This window comes from Gopherus flavomarginatus, chromosome 3 (assembly GCF_025201925.1).
Source record: "Gopherus flavomarginatus isolate rGopFla2 chromosome 3, rGopFla2.mat.asm, whole genome shotgun sequence".
Classification (NCBI taxonomy): domain Eukaryota; kingdom Metazoa; phylum Chordata; order Testudines; family Testudinidae; genus Gopherus; species Gopherus flavomarginatus.
Window position 1 is genome coordinate 283,397,314 of NC_066619.1, and position 17,607 is coordinate 283,414,920.

General features: G+C 42.0%; 1 protein-coding gene across 3 annotated transcripts in view; it reads left to right on the forward strand.

The window, feature by feature from the left end:
- The window catches only part of EXOC6B (exocyst complex component 6B), a 435,787-nt gene that overhangs the window by 267,528 nt on the left and 150,652 nt on the right, over window positions 1–17,607 (forward strand). For all 3 annotated transcript variants that reach the window (XM_050943361.1, XM_050943362.1, XM_050943363.1), the window contains exons 16-18: window positions 870–981; window positions 10,008–10,142; window positions 11,782–11,961. In XM_050943361.1, the coding sequence (XP_050799318.1) occupies window positions 870–981; window positions 10,008–10,142; window positions 11,782–11,961 (427 nt within the window). The remainder of the gene's footprint in view (window positions 1–869; window positions 982–10,007; window positions 10,143–11,781; window positions 11,962–17,607) is intronic.

Genomic DNA, 17,607 nt, shown 5'->3' on the forward strand with positions numbered 1-17,607 from the left:
CTCCTTTTCCCACCATGGTACAATCAACAGCTGTTCTGTCAATTGCTGTCACCTGCTGTGCTTCCTGGCTGTGCAGAGTACACAAAGGATAGGTAATATTGCCTCCAGCAATGTTAACTCTCCACAGCTTCTCCTCAGATCACAGTCTTGGCTAGGGGGAAGCATTTCTGCTTAGCCACGGTCTCCCTTTCACCTGTGGCTTTCTCAGTAGGTTTACTCTACCCCGCTTTACTTGGGCATGGAAAGGAAGCATTGACCCCAAGAGGAGGAGAACCAGTTCTAGGGATATTCTCCTAACCACCTGTGGAAATGCACAGTGCTGGCATGTTGTCACTTGTATGACATGATTGCATGAAAAACAAGGACAGTAGAAAACATTGGGGAAAAAATCTGTTTTTATTTATATTAATACTTATCCAGATATTAAGAAGCTTCACAAAACATAATACCTATAATATAAATATATCTATATGCGCACATGCATGCACACACACACACGGCACTATTGAAGGGGTGGGCATGGGTACCAAGGAGTGCTAAGTATCCACTGGGAGTAATCAGCACCCTTGCCAATTAGGTGCTGAAGTGCGAGGATGGTCGGTCCAGGCAAGAGGGTGCCAGCCTGGGATTCAGGAGACTTGAGTTAAATTCCCTGCCCTTTCACAGACTCCTGATATGACACTGGACAAGTCTCTTAATCTGTGTCAGCCTCACCTGTACAGTGGTGATAATAGCACTTCTCTACCTCACAGGGGGTGTTTTGAGGGTAAAGATTGTGAGGTGCTCGGATGCTGTGGCACTGGAGGTGTTGGATTTTCCCTCTGCTTCAAAGCATTGTGCAAATTAATTTTTGAACTTTTGTTTTTCAGCTCCACGGAGGTTGACGACATGATTCGAAAATCCACCAACTTGCTGCTGACTCGAATGCTGAGCAACTGTTTGCAGACTGTTATTAAGAAGAGAAACACAGGGCTGACAGAGGTAAGGAGTTCAGTTCCCCAAGAACAACTAGTCATGGCAGGAGAATGTGTCCCATCGTCTAATGTTTGTGGTTCCATTTCAGCTTTCTAGGACATGTCTTTAAAACATAGCAATGGACATTGGGTTCATTAAGAAGAAGGATAACTCCTTAGCATTGCTGTAATAATTAGTAAGTGCTTTATGCTCCGAGAGGAATTTCTCTGCTGCTTTCTCAGTTGTCATTGTCTATCATTTGATGGCCTGTATCCCTTGAATATTTGTAATTCTAGAACACATTTATATGCTGCCTATTGTATTCCTTGTTATAGGAATGGAAAATGTAAATAAGGTAAAACAAATAACTATTATTTGTATTACAGCCGCAAGTCAGAACTCCAATGAGTGAATCGGGCAACATTGCGCTAAATGCCATACAAACATGGAGTATGAAAGGCGGTCTCTGGCCCTAGAACATGTTTCTTTCCAGATGTTTAGAGAGAATTTTCCAAGCTGTAGGAAAGCTGAGGCTTATGGCAGTTACAAAATGTTTGTGAGCCAGCGACTTTATGCTCGTGTACACATGATTAGTGTCTGACATTTCTATAAATGTGTGTCCACTCAAATTTTAAATCAGTTTAATGTGAGTAGATGATAAACTAATTGAGACATGTACAAGTCTTTGGATTGTGCCTAGGCTAATGAATCCTAGTGAGGCCTCTGGGTTCTGCTATCCAAAGAATATTAAATAAAATATAGCTGTATTTAATTGATGTAACTGTGTGTGAATTGTGACCTGAGACATGACTGACACTCATTTACCTAAGAAATCCGCAGCTGACTTGGCTGTGAAAACCTTTCTTGTGTTTTGGGAACAAATATACATCCAAAATGGGGATGCATCTAGGGGAATTTCATCACATCAGAATTGGTTTATCCCTGTATGTGCGCTCAATTTTACAACTGGGATTCACCCTTGCCCTCCTGCCCACCAGCACAGGGGAGTGTCTCTGATCTTTGGGGGCATATTCCTCTTCTCCTACACCCCAGGGTGTCCTGGGAAATGAGGAATGTAGAGCTATGCCCTACTCTATGCATCGGAAAAAATCATCCTCTGTTGCGAGTATATTTTTAAACAATAGCAATTTGATTCGTGTGACTTTGTGAACAGCGCTTAATAGCTGACTGATTAACTTACCACAGGAGTCCCTCCAGGCTGCTTACTCCCCGCTTAGAGAAGAGCTTGACATATGGTGTGTGTTCCACTCTGAGGCATAGGAAAGGTGATGCCAGGAGAAGAAAATAATGGGGTTGAGAGAGTGCTGTGCTGGAGGGTTTGTTCAGCTGCCTTGGCACTGCTTCTCTGGAAGCTGAAGTGGGATTCCACAGGAAATGCCTACAGGTCACGACAGTTCAGACTTAATGACTCCAATTTAAAATAAAGGTCTAATTTGGCAGGAGCTGCCTGCCTACGGTGTTTTGCTTTGGCGCTCTTTTCATATTAAGGTTGGCGTCACCCTCCTGCTCCATACCACTATCAAGGGACAGTTTGAGTAGCAGATTTCCCCTTTTTTCTACTCTGGTCTAAATGGGTAACTCCCCTCGCCCCATCCTAGTCAAGATAAAGGAGGAAAAGACATTAGCTCTGTCTCAAAACTATTTCTCTGTTCTTCACCTTGACGCTTATTCTTACGTAGGACAAATATTGGCCGGTGTTTATAAAATGATACAGTGCATTGCATTTTTCATCTGGGGATCTCAGAGCCTTTACGCTGTTTCTCAAAATGTGTCTGAGGGACACACAGATTGGGTCAAATTTCCAAAAAGCTCCCAGGTCACTTAAGAGCCAAGTCCTATTTTCAAAAGTGACTTAGGCACTTAGCTGAAGTGCAGCTTCTAAGAGTAAATCTCTAGTTCTTTCCATAAGACAGCCCCCTCCTCGCCTATTAACACCCACCTATGCATCATCTTCCAGACAGCGTGTTTGACATTCATGGAGAGAGCCATGTACCGGTGCCAGCTGAGGACCTTCCTTACTCTGTTTTTCACTGTTGCCTTTATCGTTTTCCTCAGGGTGGGCTTGAATTACTTCAGACCAATGGGCATTTGTTACGAAAGTCAACTCTATATAATTCCAGCCCTTGCCCCTAGAATCATAGAAGATTAGAATTGGAAGAGACCTCAGGAGGTCTAGTCAAAGCAGGACCTACACCAACTAAATCATCCCAGCCAGGGCTTTGTCAAGCCTGACCTTAAAAACCTCTAAGGATGGAGATTCCACCACCTCCCTAGGTAGCCCATTCCAGTGCTTCACCACCCTCCTAGTGAAATAGTGTTTCCTAATATCCAACCTAGACCTCCCCCACTGCAGCTTGAGACCATTGCTCCTTGTTCTTGTCCCTTCACCCATCCCATTCCCTTTTGCTCTTCAGAGACCCATCTTACTTATTTCAACTAGGAGTCATAGAAGTAGTACCTCAGGAGCTCACAGGGGAGAATTTCTATTCTTTCTACTTTCGTATTCCCCCCCAAAAAGCAGGGATGCATCGTGTCCTGGACCTAAGGCAACTGAGCAAATACATGCGCAGACTGTATCAAAATAGTGATACTAGCTAGCTTCCATTGTCCCCTCTCTAGGAATTCAGCATTGGTTTGTGTCTCTTGACCATCAGGATGCTTATTTTCATGTAGCAATTCATCCAGTCCACAGAAAATATCTCCAGTTTACAATGGGACACAACCGCCACCAATACCTTTCAGCCTTTCTGGAGTCCCAAGAGTGTTCACAAAATGTTTAGTGGCAGTAGTGGAAGTCTGTCTGAGACAGCAAGGCATAACCATGTACCCATTCTTGAACAATTGGCTTCTGAGAGAGGAATCCCCATAGAGTGTATCCAGTGCCCTGTCCACACTCCTCAGCATATTCCATTTTTAGGACTGAGTGAGAATGGACCAACTTCTGTTTGTGAGGTAGACAAGCTTTCCAACTTACACAGAGCTCTTCTTCAGATCTGTGAAACCTACTCAGAGTGTCACAGCTATATATAAGGTGGAGTAGATTGTTTAGCATAAATAGTTAACACATTTCTAGGGGCCATTCAAGGTGAAGTGGCCCATTAACACCCCTCCATTTATGGGGGGGAAAGGAAGTAAAGAGAGGGAGAAGGCAGCTTGGGAGGAATTTAGTGGGTTATTGATTGTTATAATAAGCCATACATCCAGTGTCTCTGTTCAGGCCCTGATGTTTAGTGTCTAGCAAAGTTATAAATTTAAACTCCCAGGCTTGTCTTTTAAAGGTGTTGTGCAGGTTTCCTTGGAGGATGAGGACTGATGAGGTCAGATATAGAGTATTTGCTTTGTGAAAAGTGTTCAACCACAGATGATAGGGCATTTTGTGCATTGGTTGAGGTACACCGTGTGTTGTGATAGGAATGTGTGGAATCTATGGATCTTGAAAGGTGAGTTGTAGAGGGGCTGTTGATCATTGAAGCAGTGGTGGTATGTCTGCAGGTTTTGCATCTGTTCTGGCAGGATCTGGTGCTGCTTTGAGTTGGCGTATCCTTGTCTGTGGGGAGCTTGCTTCTGATGGTCAACTTGGAGAAGTTGGAGGGTTGTTTGAAGGCCAGAAGAAGAGATCCAGAAAAGATTTCTTTCCCTATCGAGAGTGGGTTGTAATTGTTTAATGATACCCCATATGGGTTCCAGTGTGGGGTGGTAGGTGACAACTAGGGTTGTGCAGTCAGAAGGGGTTATATTTCCATATTAAAGCAAGTTCTCTCGGGCTATTTGGGTCATCCCTCATTTCTGTCCATAGAATGTATAGGGGCTCTTCTTGATTCCAAGCTGGAGGCATATCTCCGTCTAGACGGGTTTCAGATCATCACATCCCTAATGTCCAACCTCTGGGGAAACCCTACAACAGCAGCAAGAATCTCTGAGAGACAAGGTGAATGAGGTAATATCTTTTATTGGGCCAACTTGTGTTGGTGAAAGAGACAAGCTTTCAAGCTTCCTACAGTGCAAACATCAAACTATTACGTCACATGGCATCCTGCACTTTTGCCAGACTTTGCCTCTGCCTTCTCAGGAGTTGCCTGAGGTCTGTTTTCCAATCAGCTAAACATCATAAGCACACTTATCTCGTGGTACAGACTACTCCACTAGCTTTTCTGGACTATTGGAGAAGGCCCAAAAATGGTCTACGTAGAAATATTCTGCACTCCTCCTCCCACAGTGACCCTGATTATAGATGTCTCTATAGCAGATTGGGGGACCCAGCTAAAACACCTAGATTCAAAGCATATGGTTCTGGAAAGAGTCCCCCTCCCCCCACATATGGTTGAGATGAATGGCTCAGAGTCCCATCTGGAATTCTGGGTGATTTGAACTAGCCTGTGGAGCGTTTCTACTGCTTCTGAAAGGAACCATAGTGGTGCAGATCCTGACAGACAACCCCTCCACAATGTTATATATTAACAGGCAAGGGAGTGCCCTTTCAATTCCCTCTGTCAACCAATCAAGCCATCTTCATGGGAAAACTTACATGGCTCTTCACCTACTGGGAGCAAACAACAATTTGGTGTATTACCACAGCAGGCAGTACTCAGCCATTCATCTCAACCATTCATGAGGACTCAGTCACTGAAAGACTCCATGCTCAAACCTGTATTCCACAGATGGGGCTTCCCCAGAATTTAGCTGTTCACCACCACCAAGAACAAACGCCCACTAGTCTGTTCCAGAGAAGGCACCAGTGCAGGCTTCTTCCAGGATGCCTTCTGAACCCCGTAGTCTCAGTCTTCTCTGTGCCTTTGTTCCCATTCCCTTGATACCCAGGATCATAAGGAAAATCAGGTAGGATGTGGCCACAGTAGTACTCAGAGCCCCTTACTGGTCCAGATAGTATTGGTTCACAGACCTACTGCATCTGTCCACATAGCTATTGAGATCTCTCACCCATTTCCTAGACGTGCACTCTCAGAATCAAGGACAAATTATCCATCCAAACTCAACATCTTTACATCCGATGGGTTGGAGGTTTGGTGACTGAGCACTACAGAGAGGGATTTCTCTGTAGAGGTCCAAGAAAATTCTAATGTAGAGCAGGAAGCCCTTTTGAGACCAGATCAGTCTACAGTTCAAAGTGGAAAGGTTTTTCCATCTGGGCTTCATGACATGGTCTCATCCTTTTAAATCTTATTCCCAGGATTTCAGACTACATCTTCTTAAGCTATCAGGCCTCCCCATTAATTCTGTCAGGGTCCATGTAAATACAATTCCGCTGGTTTGAGAGTTCACTTCTTCCTGGGACTTTAATGTAGTTCTTATGGGCCTCATGGAACTCCCCAGTGAACTCTTATCCAAGTATTCTGTACACCATTTCATTCTCAAAACCACTTTTGTGATGGCTGTCCCTTCAGCCAGAAGAGGTAGCGAGATTTAAACATCTTACAGACTTTCAGGCTAGAAGGGACCATCATGATCATCTAGTCTGACCCCCTGCACATTGCAGTCCACAGAGCCTCACCCATCCACTTCTGTAAAAATCCCATAACCTCTGGTTGAGTTACTGAAGTCCTCAGATCATGGTTTAAAGACTTCAATTTACAGAGATTTCACCATTTACCCTACTTTAAACCTTCAAATGAACAGTGCCCCATGCTGCAGAGGAAGCATCAGTAGCAGATACCCCTTCCACTCTTCCATTGAGATAAGGTGTGCGGAGACGTCGTCATCAGAATTTTCTTACCAAAGTGGTGTCTGATTTTCATTTAAAGCAAACCACCAGCTTCACTATTTTCTTTCCTCAAACCACATTCACACCTGCGAAAAATCAAGCTCCATACTTCAGATGTTTCCAGAGCCCTTCTTTATCAGTTAGACAGGACCAAGCCATTCAGGAAATTATCTCATTTATTTGTGGCATTGGAGAAGGCTGTGAAAGGTCAGGCCATCTCTTCCCAAATATTATCCAAGTGGATCACTGGGTGCATCGCAATTCATTACCAGCTAACAGATATGTCCCTCTACTCAGGCAGCATCAGGGCCCACTCATCTAGAGGCCGTACAATCTCCTCTGTCCCTAATAAATGTTCTGTATCAGAGTTCTGCAGGGCTCACATACAACTTTACTAAGCGTTACGCCCTGGATTTAGCAACTAGATCAGATGCTAAATTCAGGAGAACAGTTCTGCAATCCTTATTTAGTTAGCTGCAGTAAGACTCCTCAGACCTGTGTCCTGTTAATCTAGGAACAGCTAACTAGTTGTCACAAGTAGGATCCACATAGACAAAGACTCAAAAAAGAAAGGTCATTTACATAATGGTAACTGTAGGTCTCCAAAGTGTTTCACCCATGTGGATTCCATAGCCACTCTCCATCCCATCGCCTTTATTATCCAGCTCTCTGGGATTTTGAATTAGCAATAAATCTGAGAGATGGTCAGGGCCACTCTACTTACATGCCCTTAGGTGAGGGGGCACGAGGACATGCAGGACACAATCACAGCCCCAGTGGACAGTGCTGGTCAAAAGATTCCAATCTTGCATGCCTGAAGTGCAGGTGCACCATAAGAAGGCTCCACACTGACAAAATATCTCAAAGGACCACAGTTAATGTACGGAAAGTACCAGGTCGGTTTATAGAAGTGTTTTTTGTGGGAACGCGGTGGAGGCCTGTGGGACTGAGCCTGGTAAATTGATATGTCTCGTCACTTTGATATACCATATAAATACTAACCAGACTGCATTGGAGACAATGAACCCCCACTTCTTGTTGATCTGTGCAGCACTGATTAAAACCATGTGTGCTTTGATCTCCCACCAAGAGGCAAAGGACCATAGGGCAGCCGTTAGCAGTAAAGAGCAGGATTAAGCAAATGCATAGCAGGGACACAAGGGGTTACAAGAGGGGGAGAAAAGAGCTATCATTTATTTAATTGGGACAACCAGATTTGAAAAGCCTCACCACTGCAGATCCAAGGAAGAAAAGAGTTGACTATCAAGGAACCGGTGTGTGCGGAAACTAGAGAGTAAGCTTGCCACTTCGTAAGCACTTGAGGCAAGAGACACAGGGAGCATTCTGCATGTCTGGAAGCAGATGAAGATGGGCAGATTGTGATTACCAGAGGGAAGAGGACTAGGAGGAATTCTGCATAGCTAGAAGAATCCAATCATTAGCAGGTCCTCCATGTGGAATCTGCAGAAAACATCTCGGAAGATCCAGCTGGCTGAATGGAATGGAAAGCAGATGGGATGTACCTTAGTGTGGCTGCTCAGCTCAACCCACAAGACAGTCAGACTTGCCCACAAAGATATCTCCAACCGTCCAGTGAAGACAGACAATCCTTGTTTGGGATTCTGTACTAAGAATGAAAAGAGTGTTTTCTGCAAGACCCAGATGGACAATAGGATGGTGTGCTGTCTTCCCGGAGCCAAGACATGAGATGTGACTAAAATTGGGTAAGCTTCTGAAGACGATGGTGAATATTGGCCCTAATGAAACTACATGGCAAGATACCTCACAGATAGCAGATGCCTTCCAAGAACTCAGAAGGATGCGGAAGGAGAAGACTTTCCAAGAGCTCTTCTCTGAGATCCTTCCTGTCCCATGAACAAAGGAAGACACAAGGCAGAAGATTCTGGATGTGAACTGCTGGCTAGGTAAGTGGTGCAAAATTAGAGGGGGTCTGATTTTATGGAACATTGGTCCACTTTTCTATGGGGAGAATGAATTATACAGTTTGGATGCCCTCTTCCATCCCTGTAAAAGGGGAATCAATCTTCTAGGGTGCAGGCTGCTAGACTAATCAAGAGGGTGTTAAACTAACAACAAAATGAGAAGATAAAAAGGGGGAACAAATGTGAACTCACTTAGAATAAAATCAAGTTGATGAGACTAAAATTAGTTAAGTCATCAAGGGACGTGATGAGAAGTTATTTACTTGCCTATACACTAATGCGAGAAGCCTGAGTACTAAACAAGAGGAATTGGAATTGCTCATTTTTGCACATCTATTCAGCCTAGTTGGTATAACTGAAACTTGATGTGAAGGTTTGTGTGATTTGAATTGTAAAAGTCAGTTATTATAACCTAATTAAGAAGTATTGTGTGGGCAAAGGGAGAGAGGGAGTAGCACCCTGTCAGATATGACTTTACCTGTTTCTGAATCATTGGCGCTTGAAAGCAAATGATCTTGAATACTTATAGGTCAATGTTCTAAATTTAGTACAGCGCGCATGCTCTCTCCTGGTGTCCTAAGTCCACTTCCTTTTGTCTCTAATATGTGACTTTGGAATTCTAATATTCCAGCAAAATAGCGCAAATGTCCCAGAAGATATTTTAGTGTGACATCGGGGTTAAATGGCACGTTCTTGGAACCTTTCCATTATTGCTTATATCGCATCTGAAATATGTGAGGCAATTTGCAAGAATACCAGGCTCTTGCCTGAGAAGTGAATACGAATGAGGAATTAAATAAGTTATTTTCAAAGTTAAATAATTATCTGTGAATGAATCAGAGGAAAAAGCAAGGTCATTTTGCCCTAAACTTGCAATGCTTGAGCTGCATCAACTTCAGCTGGTCTTTTGCTAAGGCATTTTATCAGTTCATAGTTATCACCAAACCATCTGTGGCTTCATTTCTAAATGCCACTGTGATTTTTGTGAGCTGTCACTCAAGAATATAGGGTATTTAGGGTTTATTAACAGATACCATGTCAGACCAGAAAAGAAATGTTATCTTCTGTAACCCTTTGTATTTTAATAGTATTTGAACGGTACTAAAATGAACAATGAGTTTATAAAATTCATTATCGTCTTTTGTGGTATTAGCAAAAGTCATGGGAAATTACTTTCTCAAGTGTGAGCTTTTATTTAAATTTCATATGTTAAAACAGGACAATATTTTTTTAGCCGTTAGCAAGGTGTACAGTATGTTTGTGCAGTGTCGGCATGATGACAGATCACCCTGGTTTGGCATCCATTAATCCGACATACCCCTTACCTTAAAAACCCAAGCCACACCTGACACATCTCCTTGCCTTCACAGCTTGTGCAGATTATTATAAATACAACCCATTTGGAGAAATCCTGCAAGTTCCTAGAAGAATTCATAACCAATATCACCAACGTACTCCCGGAGACTGTCCATACTACCAAACTCTATGGCACTACCACTTTCAAGGTGAGAAAATCATAGTAACTTAGGGGTGTTTTGTGGATTATGTCTGACTGTAGATACATCATTTTGTGAGTTGTGCTTGCTCCACAAATAATCTTGTGCTGTGAAATGTGTTTGGAAACGTCCACACTAATCTTTTTAATTGTTTTATAAAGTCTGTACAATCCTTTCAATATGTGTTGTTTTTCAAATTATTGTAATACTGCTTTCTTTAAAAACAAAAAACCCATCATCAGCAATTTAGTGTTTATCATCAACCCTACAGTAACAAAGCAGCAAGGAAAACAAGAACAAATGAGTCACTTCCAGATTAGTCACATATATAATGTCCCAAAAGGTAGAGTAGAGTTTTTCCTCAGTTTGTGCACCCAGTGCATGTGACCGACACACATTCCTTTTTGCCGTAGCATTCTAAAGCTGCCAAACTAAATCATCAGCAAGTGTTTGCCACTACCAAGGCATTTTATCAGCACCTAGTATCCCTAGCGATCAGTCCCTCATACAAGCAAATGTTAGGATGTATACTACCTCACCAAAAATACATGGATGGGTTAGCTTTTGAGAACATGAATTACAGATAAGTGACTTTTCCCGAAAGAGCAAAGCTGTGAAATGGTGAACTAGTATCAATAGGATAGTAGTACAGGGAAGACAACATGCAGGATGCTGGAAAAACATCACTGCCATTTTTTTCATTCGTACCATAAAGCAGCAGCAGTTTGGAGGACTCTTCTGGGTTTGGCTTTCCTGCAGTACGTCAGCCATGGACGCAGCTGAGCTAATTTGACCATGTCCACCGAATTTCAAGCCAACATTCTCTTAGATCACAGCTTTCTGCATTTATTCTTGAGAGCAGTTGTTTGCTTGACAGTTCTCTTCGCCATAAGTTTACACAGTTGTAATTTTTAAGCTATAAGAAGACTGTAACCATAATAGAAATCATAGAAATGTCAGGCCGAAAGGGACCCTGGGAAGTCATCGAGTCCAACCCCCTCCGTTGAGGCAGGACCAAATAAACTTCAACCATCCCTGACAGGTGTTTGTCCAACCTGTTCTTAGAAACCTCCAATGATGGGGGTTCCACAACCTCCCTTGGAAGCCTGTTCCAGAGCTTAACTTTTAACCAGTTCTCATCCAGACCAACGTTCAATATAAATAACCTAGGTATAACTACTGAGCATAGGTTCTGCTAATGCATTTCTCTACATGGCTGTTCCAGAATAATATTTCCTTGTGGATGGAAACCTTTTGCTAGGTGCAGGTAATAACTGGAAGGACTATGTGTTGCATTCAGAAATTACTATTTTTCTGTGAACTTAAGAGACTGAAATCAAGCCCACATTCCTGCTTTGACTTGCAAGTAAATAGTATTGTTACCCAGTTAGAAAAGGGAACAGAGCCACTAATGGGAGAATGCAAAAGCATTATCAGCTAGACTGGTAGAAAAAAGGAAGATCTCCTGCACAACATGTAGGACTAAAAAGGAAAGCCAATGAGGAACAAACCATGAATGTGACACCACATCTTGTTACCTTACTAATGTAGAGTGAGTGGAACCGGTGCACAGTACTGCATGCTCTGTACACTAAGTGGGCCAGTTTCATTCCCATCCCATTTTAAGGAGTCTTCTCTTGTTTCCCAGGATGCCCGCCATGCTGCAGAAGAAGAGATTTACACTAATCTGAACCAGAAGATAGACCAGTTTTTGCAGCTGGCAGATTATGACTGGATGGCCACTGAACCGGGCAGCAAAGCCAGCGATTTCCTGGTAGATCTCATTGCTTTCCTGCGCAGCACCTTTGCTGTGTTCACACACCTACCTGTAAGTGACAGTGGTCTCTTTCTTTGAAAACTGGGAGTGCCTGGGGGTTCTGATGCTACTGTAGAACTTTACCTCTGAAGCGTAGTGTAAATGATACATTGTGCTGTTGTCATGAACAGAACTGATTTTTCAAATAAGGCATTTCAAGTGTTATCAGAAGTCAGGCTCCCTCAAGGAGCTCCCAAAACCGCTCCTTAAAGACTGAGAGAAACATGCAGAGCTGTTGATTTAAAAAATATGGTAAGGGATATAGTTAACGAGGTACTCAGTTTAAATTCGATTTTAAGTAACTGGGGTATAGTTTATTTTATTCAGTGTTAAGTGACTATTTTAGCAAAGGTACCACGTTTGAGAATATATTTTGCCTTTGAGTTTTTCAGTTGCATGTTTTGTAACAATGTGCTCATAATGTCACCACTTCAAAATATAGCTCTGCATCAAATAGAAGAGAGTAGCTTTTTCTCTGTTTACAATACACCTGCATTTACTTATTTCTAGAGAAATCATCCCATTATCCATTGAATTCTGTTATTAACCTGCTAGAGTATCATATCCTATATAGTAAAGTAAACGTAATAATCAGGCATTTTCACTTATCCACAAAGAACTCCTTTCTTGTTAAAATTTATTTTGGGTCTTATGGATTTGTCCCTGTTAATATTTTCCATCAGTAGAACTTTGAAACGTCATAACCATTGAAAAATCTATTTCTATTACATGTGGTTACATCTGTTCACCCTTTAATTTTACTACTTATTCACTCTGGTAGCTGCCAAACTCAGTGGCATCTGGGCACGTAGTTTGTTAAATTTCATCAGCTGTGTTATGGACTAAAAAGGCTGACTCTTAAGCATTTGTAGTTCTCTCTGCCTTAACTTCATCCTGCTTGTTCATCTCTCTGACTGATCTACTACAAAGGTTTTAGACCACTTGTCAATGTCATTTAGTCAATATTAAAGCCAAAGCCTTAGTGGTACCTTTTTTAAATCCTGCGCCTATGGCATCTTGGCTCCCATAAGGGTCCTTGTTGTGGTGTCTAGAAGATTTGACAGCTGGAAAGGAATTAGTTCTGAATCCTAGGGATGGAGAAACAGCCAGAGGCATGGTGAGAGGGATTTGTTCCAGTTAATCAGATTTGAAGACACCACTGTGAATGAGGTGAGAAGGGGGAACGTTAAGCATTGCAACTAACTTTTGGGGGAAAGATTGGGCTGTGGTGGAGAGAGACTGGAGAGTTTTCACCCATCTCTTCCTTTTGGGTCACCTATGTTTCCATCCCATGTTGCAGTGCAGATAGGCAAGTGATGTGTCCGTGGCCAAACAGGGACTTGTGTCAGAACCAGGCTTAGAATTTGGAGATTGCCGACTCCCATTTGGTTTCTTTAACTACTAGATTTCTTCTTTCTAGGGATCTGGGTATAAGTACAGTGACCTCTACCATGGATTGTCATCAGGTTTTGAATCTGGACCTTCAGCCCCTTAACACACACCTCTACTGCTTGAACTAGTGGAGTAATTTAGTTAGCTGGTAGCAGTAGTAAGTTTTTGCTGGGTAGAGATGGTACAGTAAAAAGTAAGAAGAACTCAGACTTTCTCAGTTTATTCTGGATGCTTTATTGGTGTTTTTAATGCATGAGCTCCTGGGGTGAAAGAGGAGGCATGTTTTTGTAGGAATTTGGGAAATTTAAATACTTAAGTGCCCACAAAATCATTGCAACGTATTCCTTCCCTTTCAGCCCTTTCACACACGCCCCCTCCAGTAAGGAGAAAGACTCTCTCTTTGTTCATCTTCAGCTTCTGTGTTGTCTTGCTGTAGACCTGATTGACAAGGTATCTTTTCACCGAAGCATTAAGCATGGCTAACGCGAGGCTGTGAAGAAGGAAAGACATGCCCGCAGTGATTTATGAGATAGACCTGGAGTGATTTATCTTCCTTAAAACATTGTTTCCTTTTCAAATTAATCAAAATTGTTTTGGGAATAGGGAGGGCATCTGCTTATTTCAAAAAAAGATTGAGGAGGGTAGAAGCAACCTCTCTATCAATCTAAGATATGTAAAACTACCCAACTGCTTAAAAAGTCACTCTGCCTTTCCTAATAGTGATGAATGCCAGGCAACAAGTTAACAGCATTGAGCCAGCACATATATAGCACCTTATCCTCAAAGCTTCATACAGAAACGAATCCTCACAACTGCCCTATGGAAGTATGGGAGATAGTTAATCAGATCTAAAGGTGTGATTTGTAATGCTGCAGATCTGGCTTAAATAGTTTGTAGGGAGAGGTGGGTGTGGAATTTTTAATATTTCAAAGCTATGTTCTTTACAAGAACAGTGGGAATGTGCACTCAAGTTCCCCGAGGGTTCCTCTGTGACTTGTAGCTAATGTTAAAGACAGGGAGAATTGTGACATTGTATACATCGTTTGTTTTTTCAAAAAAATCTTTAAAGTATATTGACTCCATTGTTAGCCTTGGTCTCTTTTCTCTCCCATTCTTTCCTGATTGATCCCATAATTTTGCTTTGTTTCTAAGTGTATTTTTATTGTTTTCAAATAAAACTGTTGTGCACGAAAGAAATCCCAAGTCTAACAATATAAAAGCAGTATATAGAAGCAACACTGAAGCAGTATGTACTTTGTAGAAGAATATGGATGAAAGAGAAAGCAACTAAATAAAAAAGATGAATTATAGGTATATATGAGAGTATTGCTAAAAGCATAATAGAGCCTTTCACCTCTAGCTTGTTGGTTTGAATCCAGTCCAAGTCATTACTACCATGGGATCAGGGCTAGCTCCAGTGTTTTTGCCGCCCCAATCACTGCTATAATATTTTTTTTAAAAAGCCGCAATCGGTGGCGCCTTGGCGGCAACTCTATCACCACCACTTCATTCTTCGTCTGCAATTCAGCAGCAGGTCCTTCCCTCTTAGAGGGACTGAGGGACCCGCCGCCGAAGATCTGGGCGTGCTGCCTCTTTCCACTGGCCACCCCAAGCACCTGCTTGCTGCGCTGGTCCCTGGAGCCCGCCCTGCATGGGATGAGTGTTAGTGCATTGTGTGAAGAGAGTTTGCAGTCTCAATTTTTTCCCCTCAAATTACCACCATGGCTGCACACTGTTACCTCTTTAATAAGAGAGGTAAAACATTGAGTGGCCATGGAGAGTGAACTATCCTCTTACTGCTAGAGATGGCCCTACAAAACAGGGTTGAGGCATATTGAGGGAAGAGCCCCTTTTCCCTGGCCATCTTGCTCCTGTTCTGTGGTTCCTTTGTTTCCCAGAGTTGTTAATCAAGCACCTTTCACAGTTACTGAATTCACACAATTAAAAACATTACAAATATTATCCACCAATTTTTTTTAGCTTTTCAAATTCACTAGAAGAAAAATCAACATCAGTCTCTGGAAATGACTAATAGCAAGAGACAGGTTAAATGGTAAGCATTCAAGTCGCCTTGAAAATTTACCAGCCCACACTCAAAAGCAACTTGCCTGCCTTTCATCATGATGATCTTACATAAAAGTCTGTAATGTTTTTTGCTTGCTTATCAAAGAAACTCATCCTGGGCATGCAGAATTTTGCCAAGGCTACACAAAAATTACACAAAAAGGACCAGACCTGAAGTATAACTTTGAGACAAAGCCCTGGTCCTGCAAAGACCTATTTACTTGCTTAACTGCATGCGAGTAGTTCCGTTGTCTTAAATGGGACTGTTCCTGTGTATAGAAGTCCCTGCAGAGTCAGGGCTCTAAGCATCCAGCAGATCAGATTTACTTGCAGAACCGGCTACCTCAAGTCAACATTTCTGCTGAAAAAATTAAAATGGTAACTCTGAACAGTATGCAGTGTAAATTTTGGTCTGAGAGCTGAGCTTTGGTCATGCAGTTCTGATTTGAATCCACAAGAGACCCTAAACTTTCATGATAGTTGTAAGGTAAAATTTTAATATTGAACCAAAGTATTACAAGTTAGTAGAATTTAAAAAGAACTTTGAAAGTCTCCTTTGTTCTCAAACATTCAAATGGCAGTTGTATTTTCCAGTTTCAACTCTACAGTGTCAGCTTGGACTTCACAGGGGATGATGGGAGGGAAGTGTCTATTGTAGTTTCTACTGAGTCATCATCTCTCATGATTGGATAAGAGCGAAACAGTAACAGATATTTCTCAGGAAAATGGCAATTTCCTTAAATTCTGAATTCCCTGGATTCTGTTAGGTTTTTTGCTCTCATCCTTGACAGCATTTTGGCTTTAGATGTAGATTTCTATAGCATCGATTAGTGTATTGATGGCTAGGACGGACAGGGCTGCTTAGGGAAGGACATATTTGCATTTCTTCCTAACATTCTGCTAGTTTGGGAAGATGGCAAATGCAGGGCTGCAAATTGGAGCCAGGACCCGCCAGCATGTCTCTAGCACATGTTGCAGGGTGAAGAGTTCATGGTTAAGCCATCAAGACTCTGGCACATAACACCATAGCACAGAACTTTCATGGTGGTTTAGAGCCACAATTTAAAAGTGGTCTGCTAAGTGCACTAAACAGCTCAAAACAAATAATACATTATTGGAAATAAAAGCACAGCTAACATTTGGCCCTGAGGCCTTTCCTTTCTGAATTAGCAAGTGCAAAGTTACTTACGATATGCTGCCTGCCTCACTGTTGGTAAGGTGGTGCACTTGCCTTCTGTAAAAGTTTAAATAAAATGCTTTGCTAAAAAAAAAAAATAAAAATGCTGGCTTCCCTGCTCTTTAGAGAGCACAGGGCCACAGTTTAAATAGATTAATATTTTGTGCAAAACACTTTAAAATGAATGAATGAAAAAGCCTTTTGTCCAAGATGGCTGATGGTTGTTTTTATTTCTTGTTAGACAAGCTAATGTAAATCGCATTGACAAGGCTACTCCAAACACACTGATTTGTTGACTTTAAGACTTTCAAAGATGGAGGGTTGTGTCAACACCTACAATGAGCTGTCAGGTTAACAAAGCAAGGATGTTTTTTTGCTGGGGGCCGGGGAGGGGAGTTGGGGAAAGGGGTGTGTTTTGTTTTTATTTTAAGTTTCCTTTAATCCTCTGTTAGTCTTGTATCTTGATAACCTCCTTTGGAAGGTAATCGGCTGAGGCCAAGAGGTGACAGTGACCTGGGAAAGGGAAGTAATCTTTCAGCAATCGTACAACTGTAACCTCTCCAGTCTCAAGCAATTCAGCATGAACTCTTTGCACAGGGAGTCTTTTCCTGTGTGTTTATTTTTGCCAGATGGTGAACACAGATTTCAGCTGTAACTGTGTAAACTCTATGGATTCTTTGCTTGGGAGGCTTTGTCCAGTGCCCCATTAGCTGTATCGACATCTCTTTGCAGTTGCAAATAAACTCGGTGATCCTGGCAGTTCATATGTTTTGTAGAGAGAACTTTAAAAGAGAGGTACATTTTTCTTGTAAAGAAAATGGTTTCCTATGTTGCTTTAGTAGATGAAACATTTCCCCCATAACATATTGAAAGAAGGAAAACAGTGCATGGAAGTAAATACAGGACAAATCTGAGTTTTATTGTAAGCATAGCCTTGACTGCTTTGATCAAGAAAGATGCTTATCTTATGTTGTCCCGATGGAAAATATCTGGCATGAAAACAGAATATGAGCACTAAAAATTTC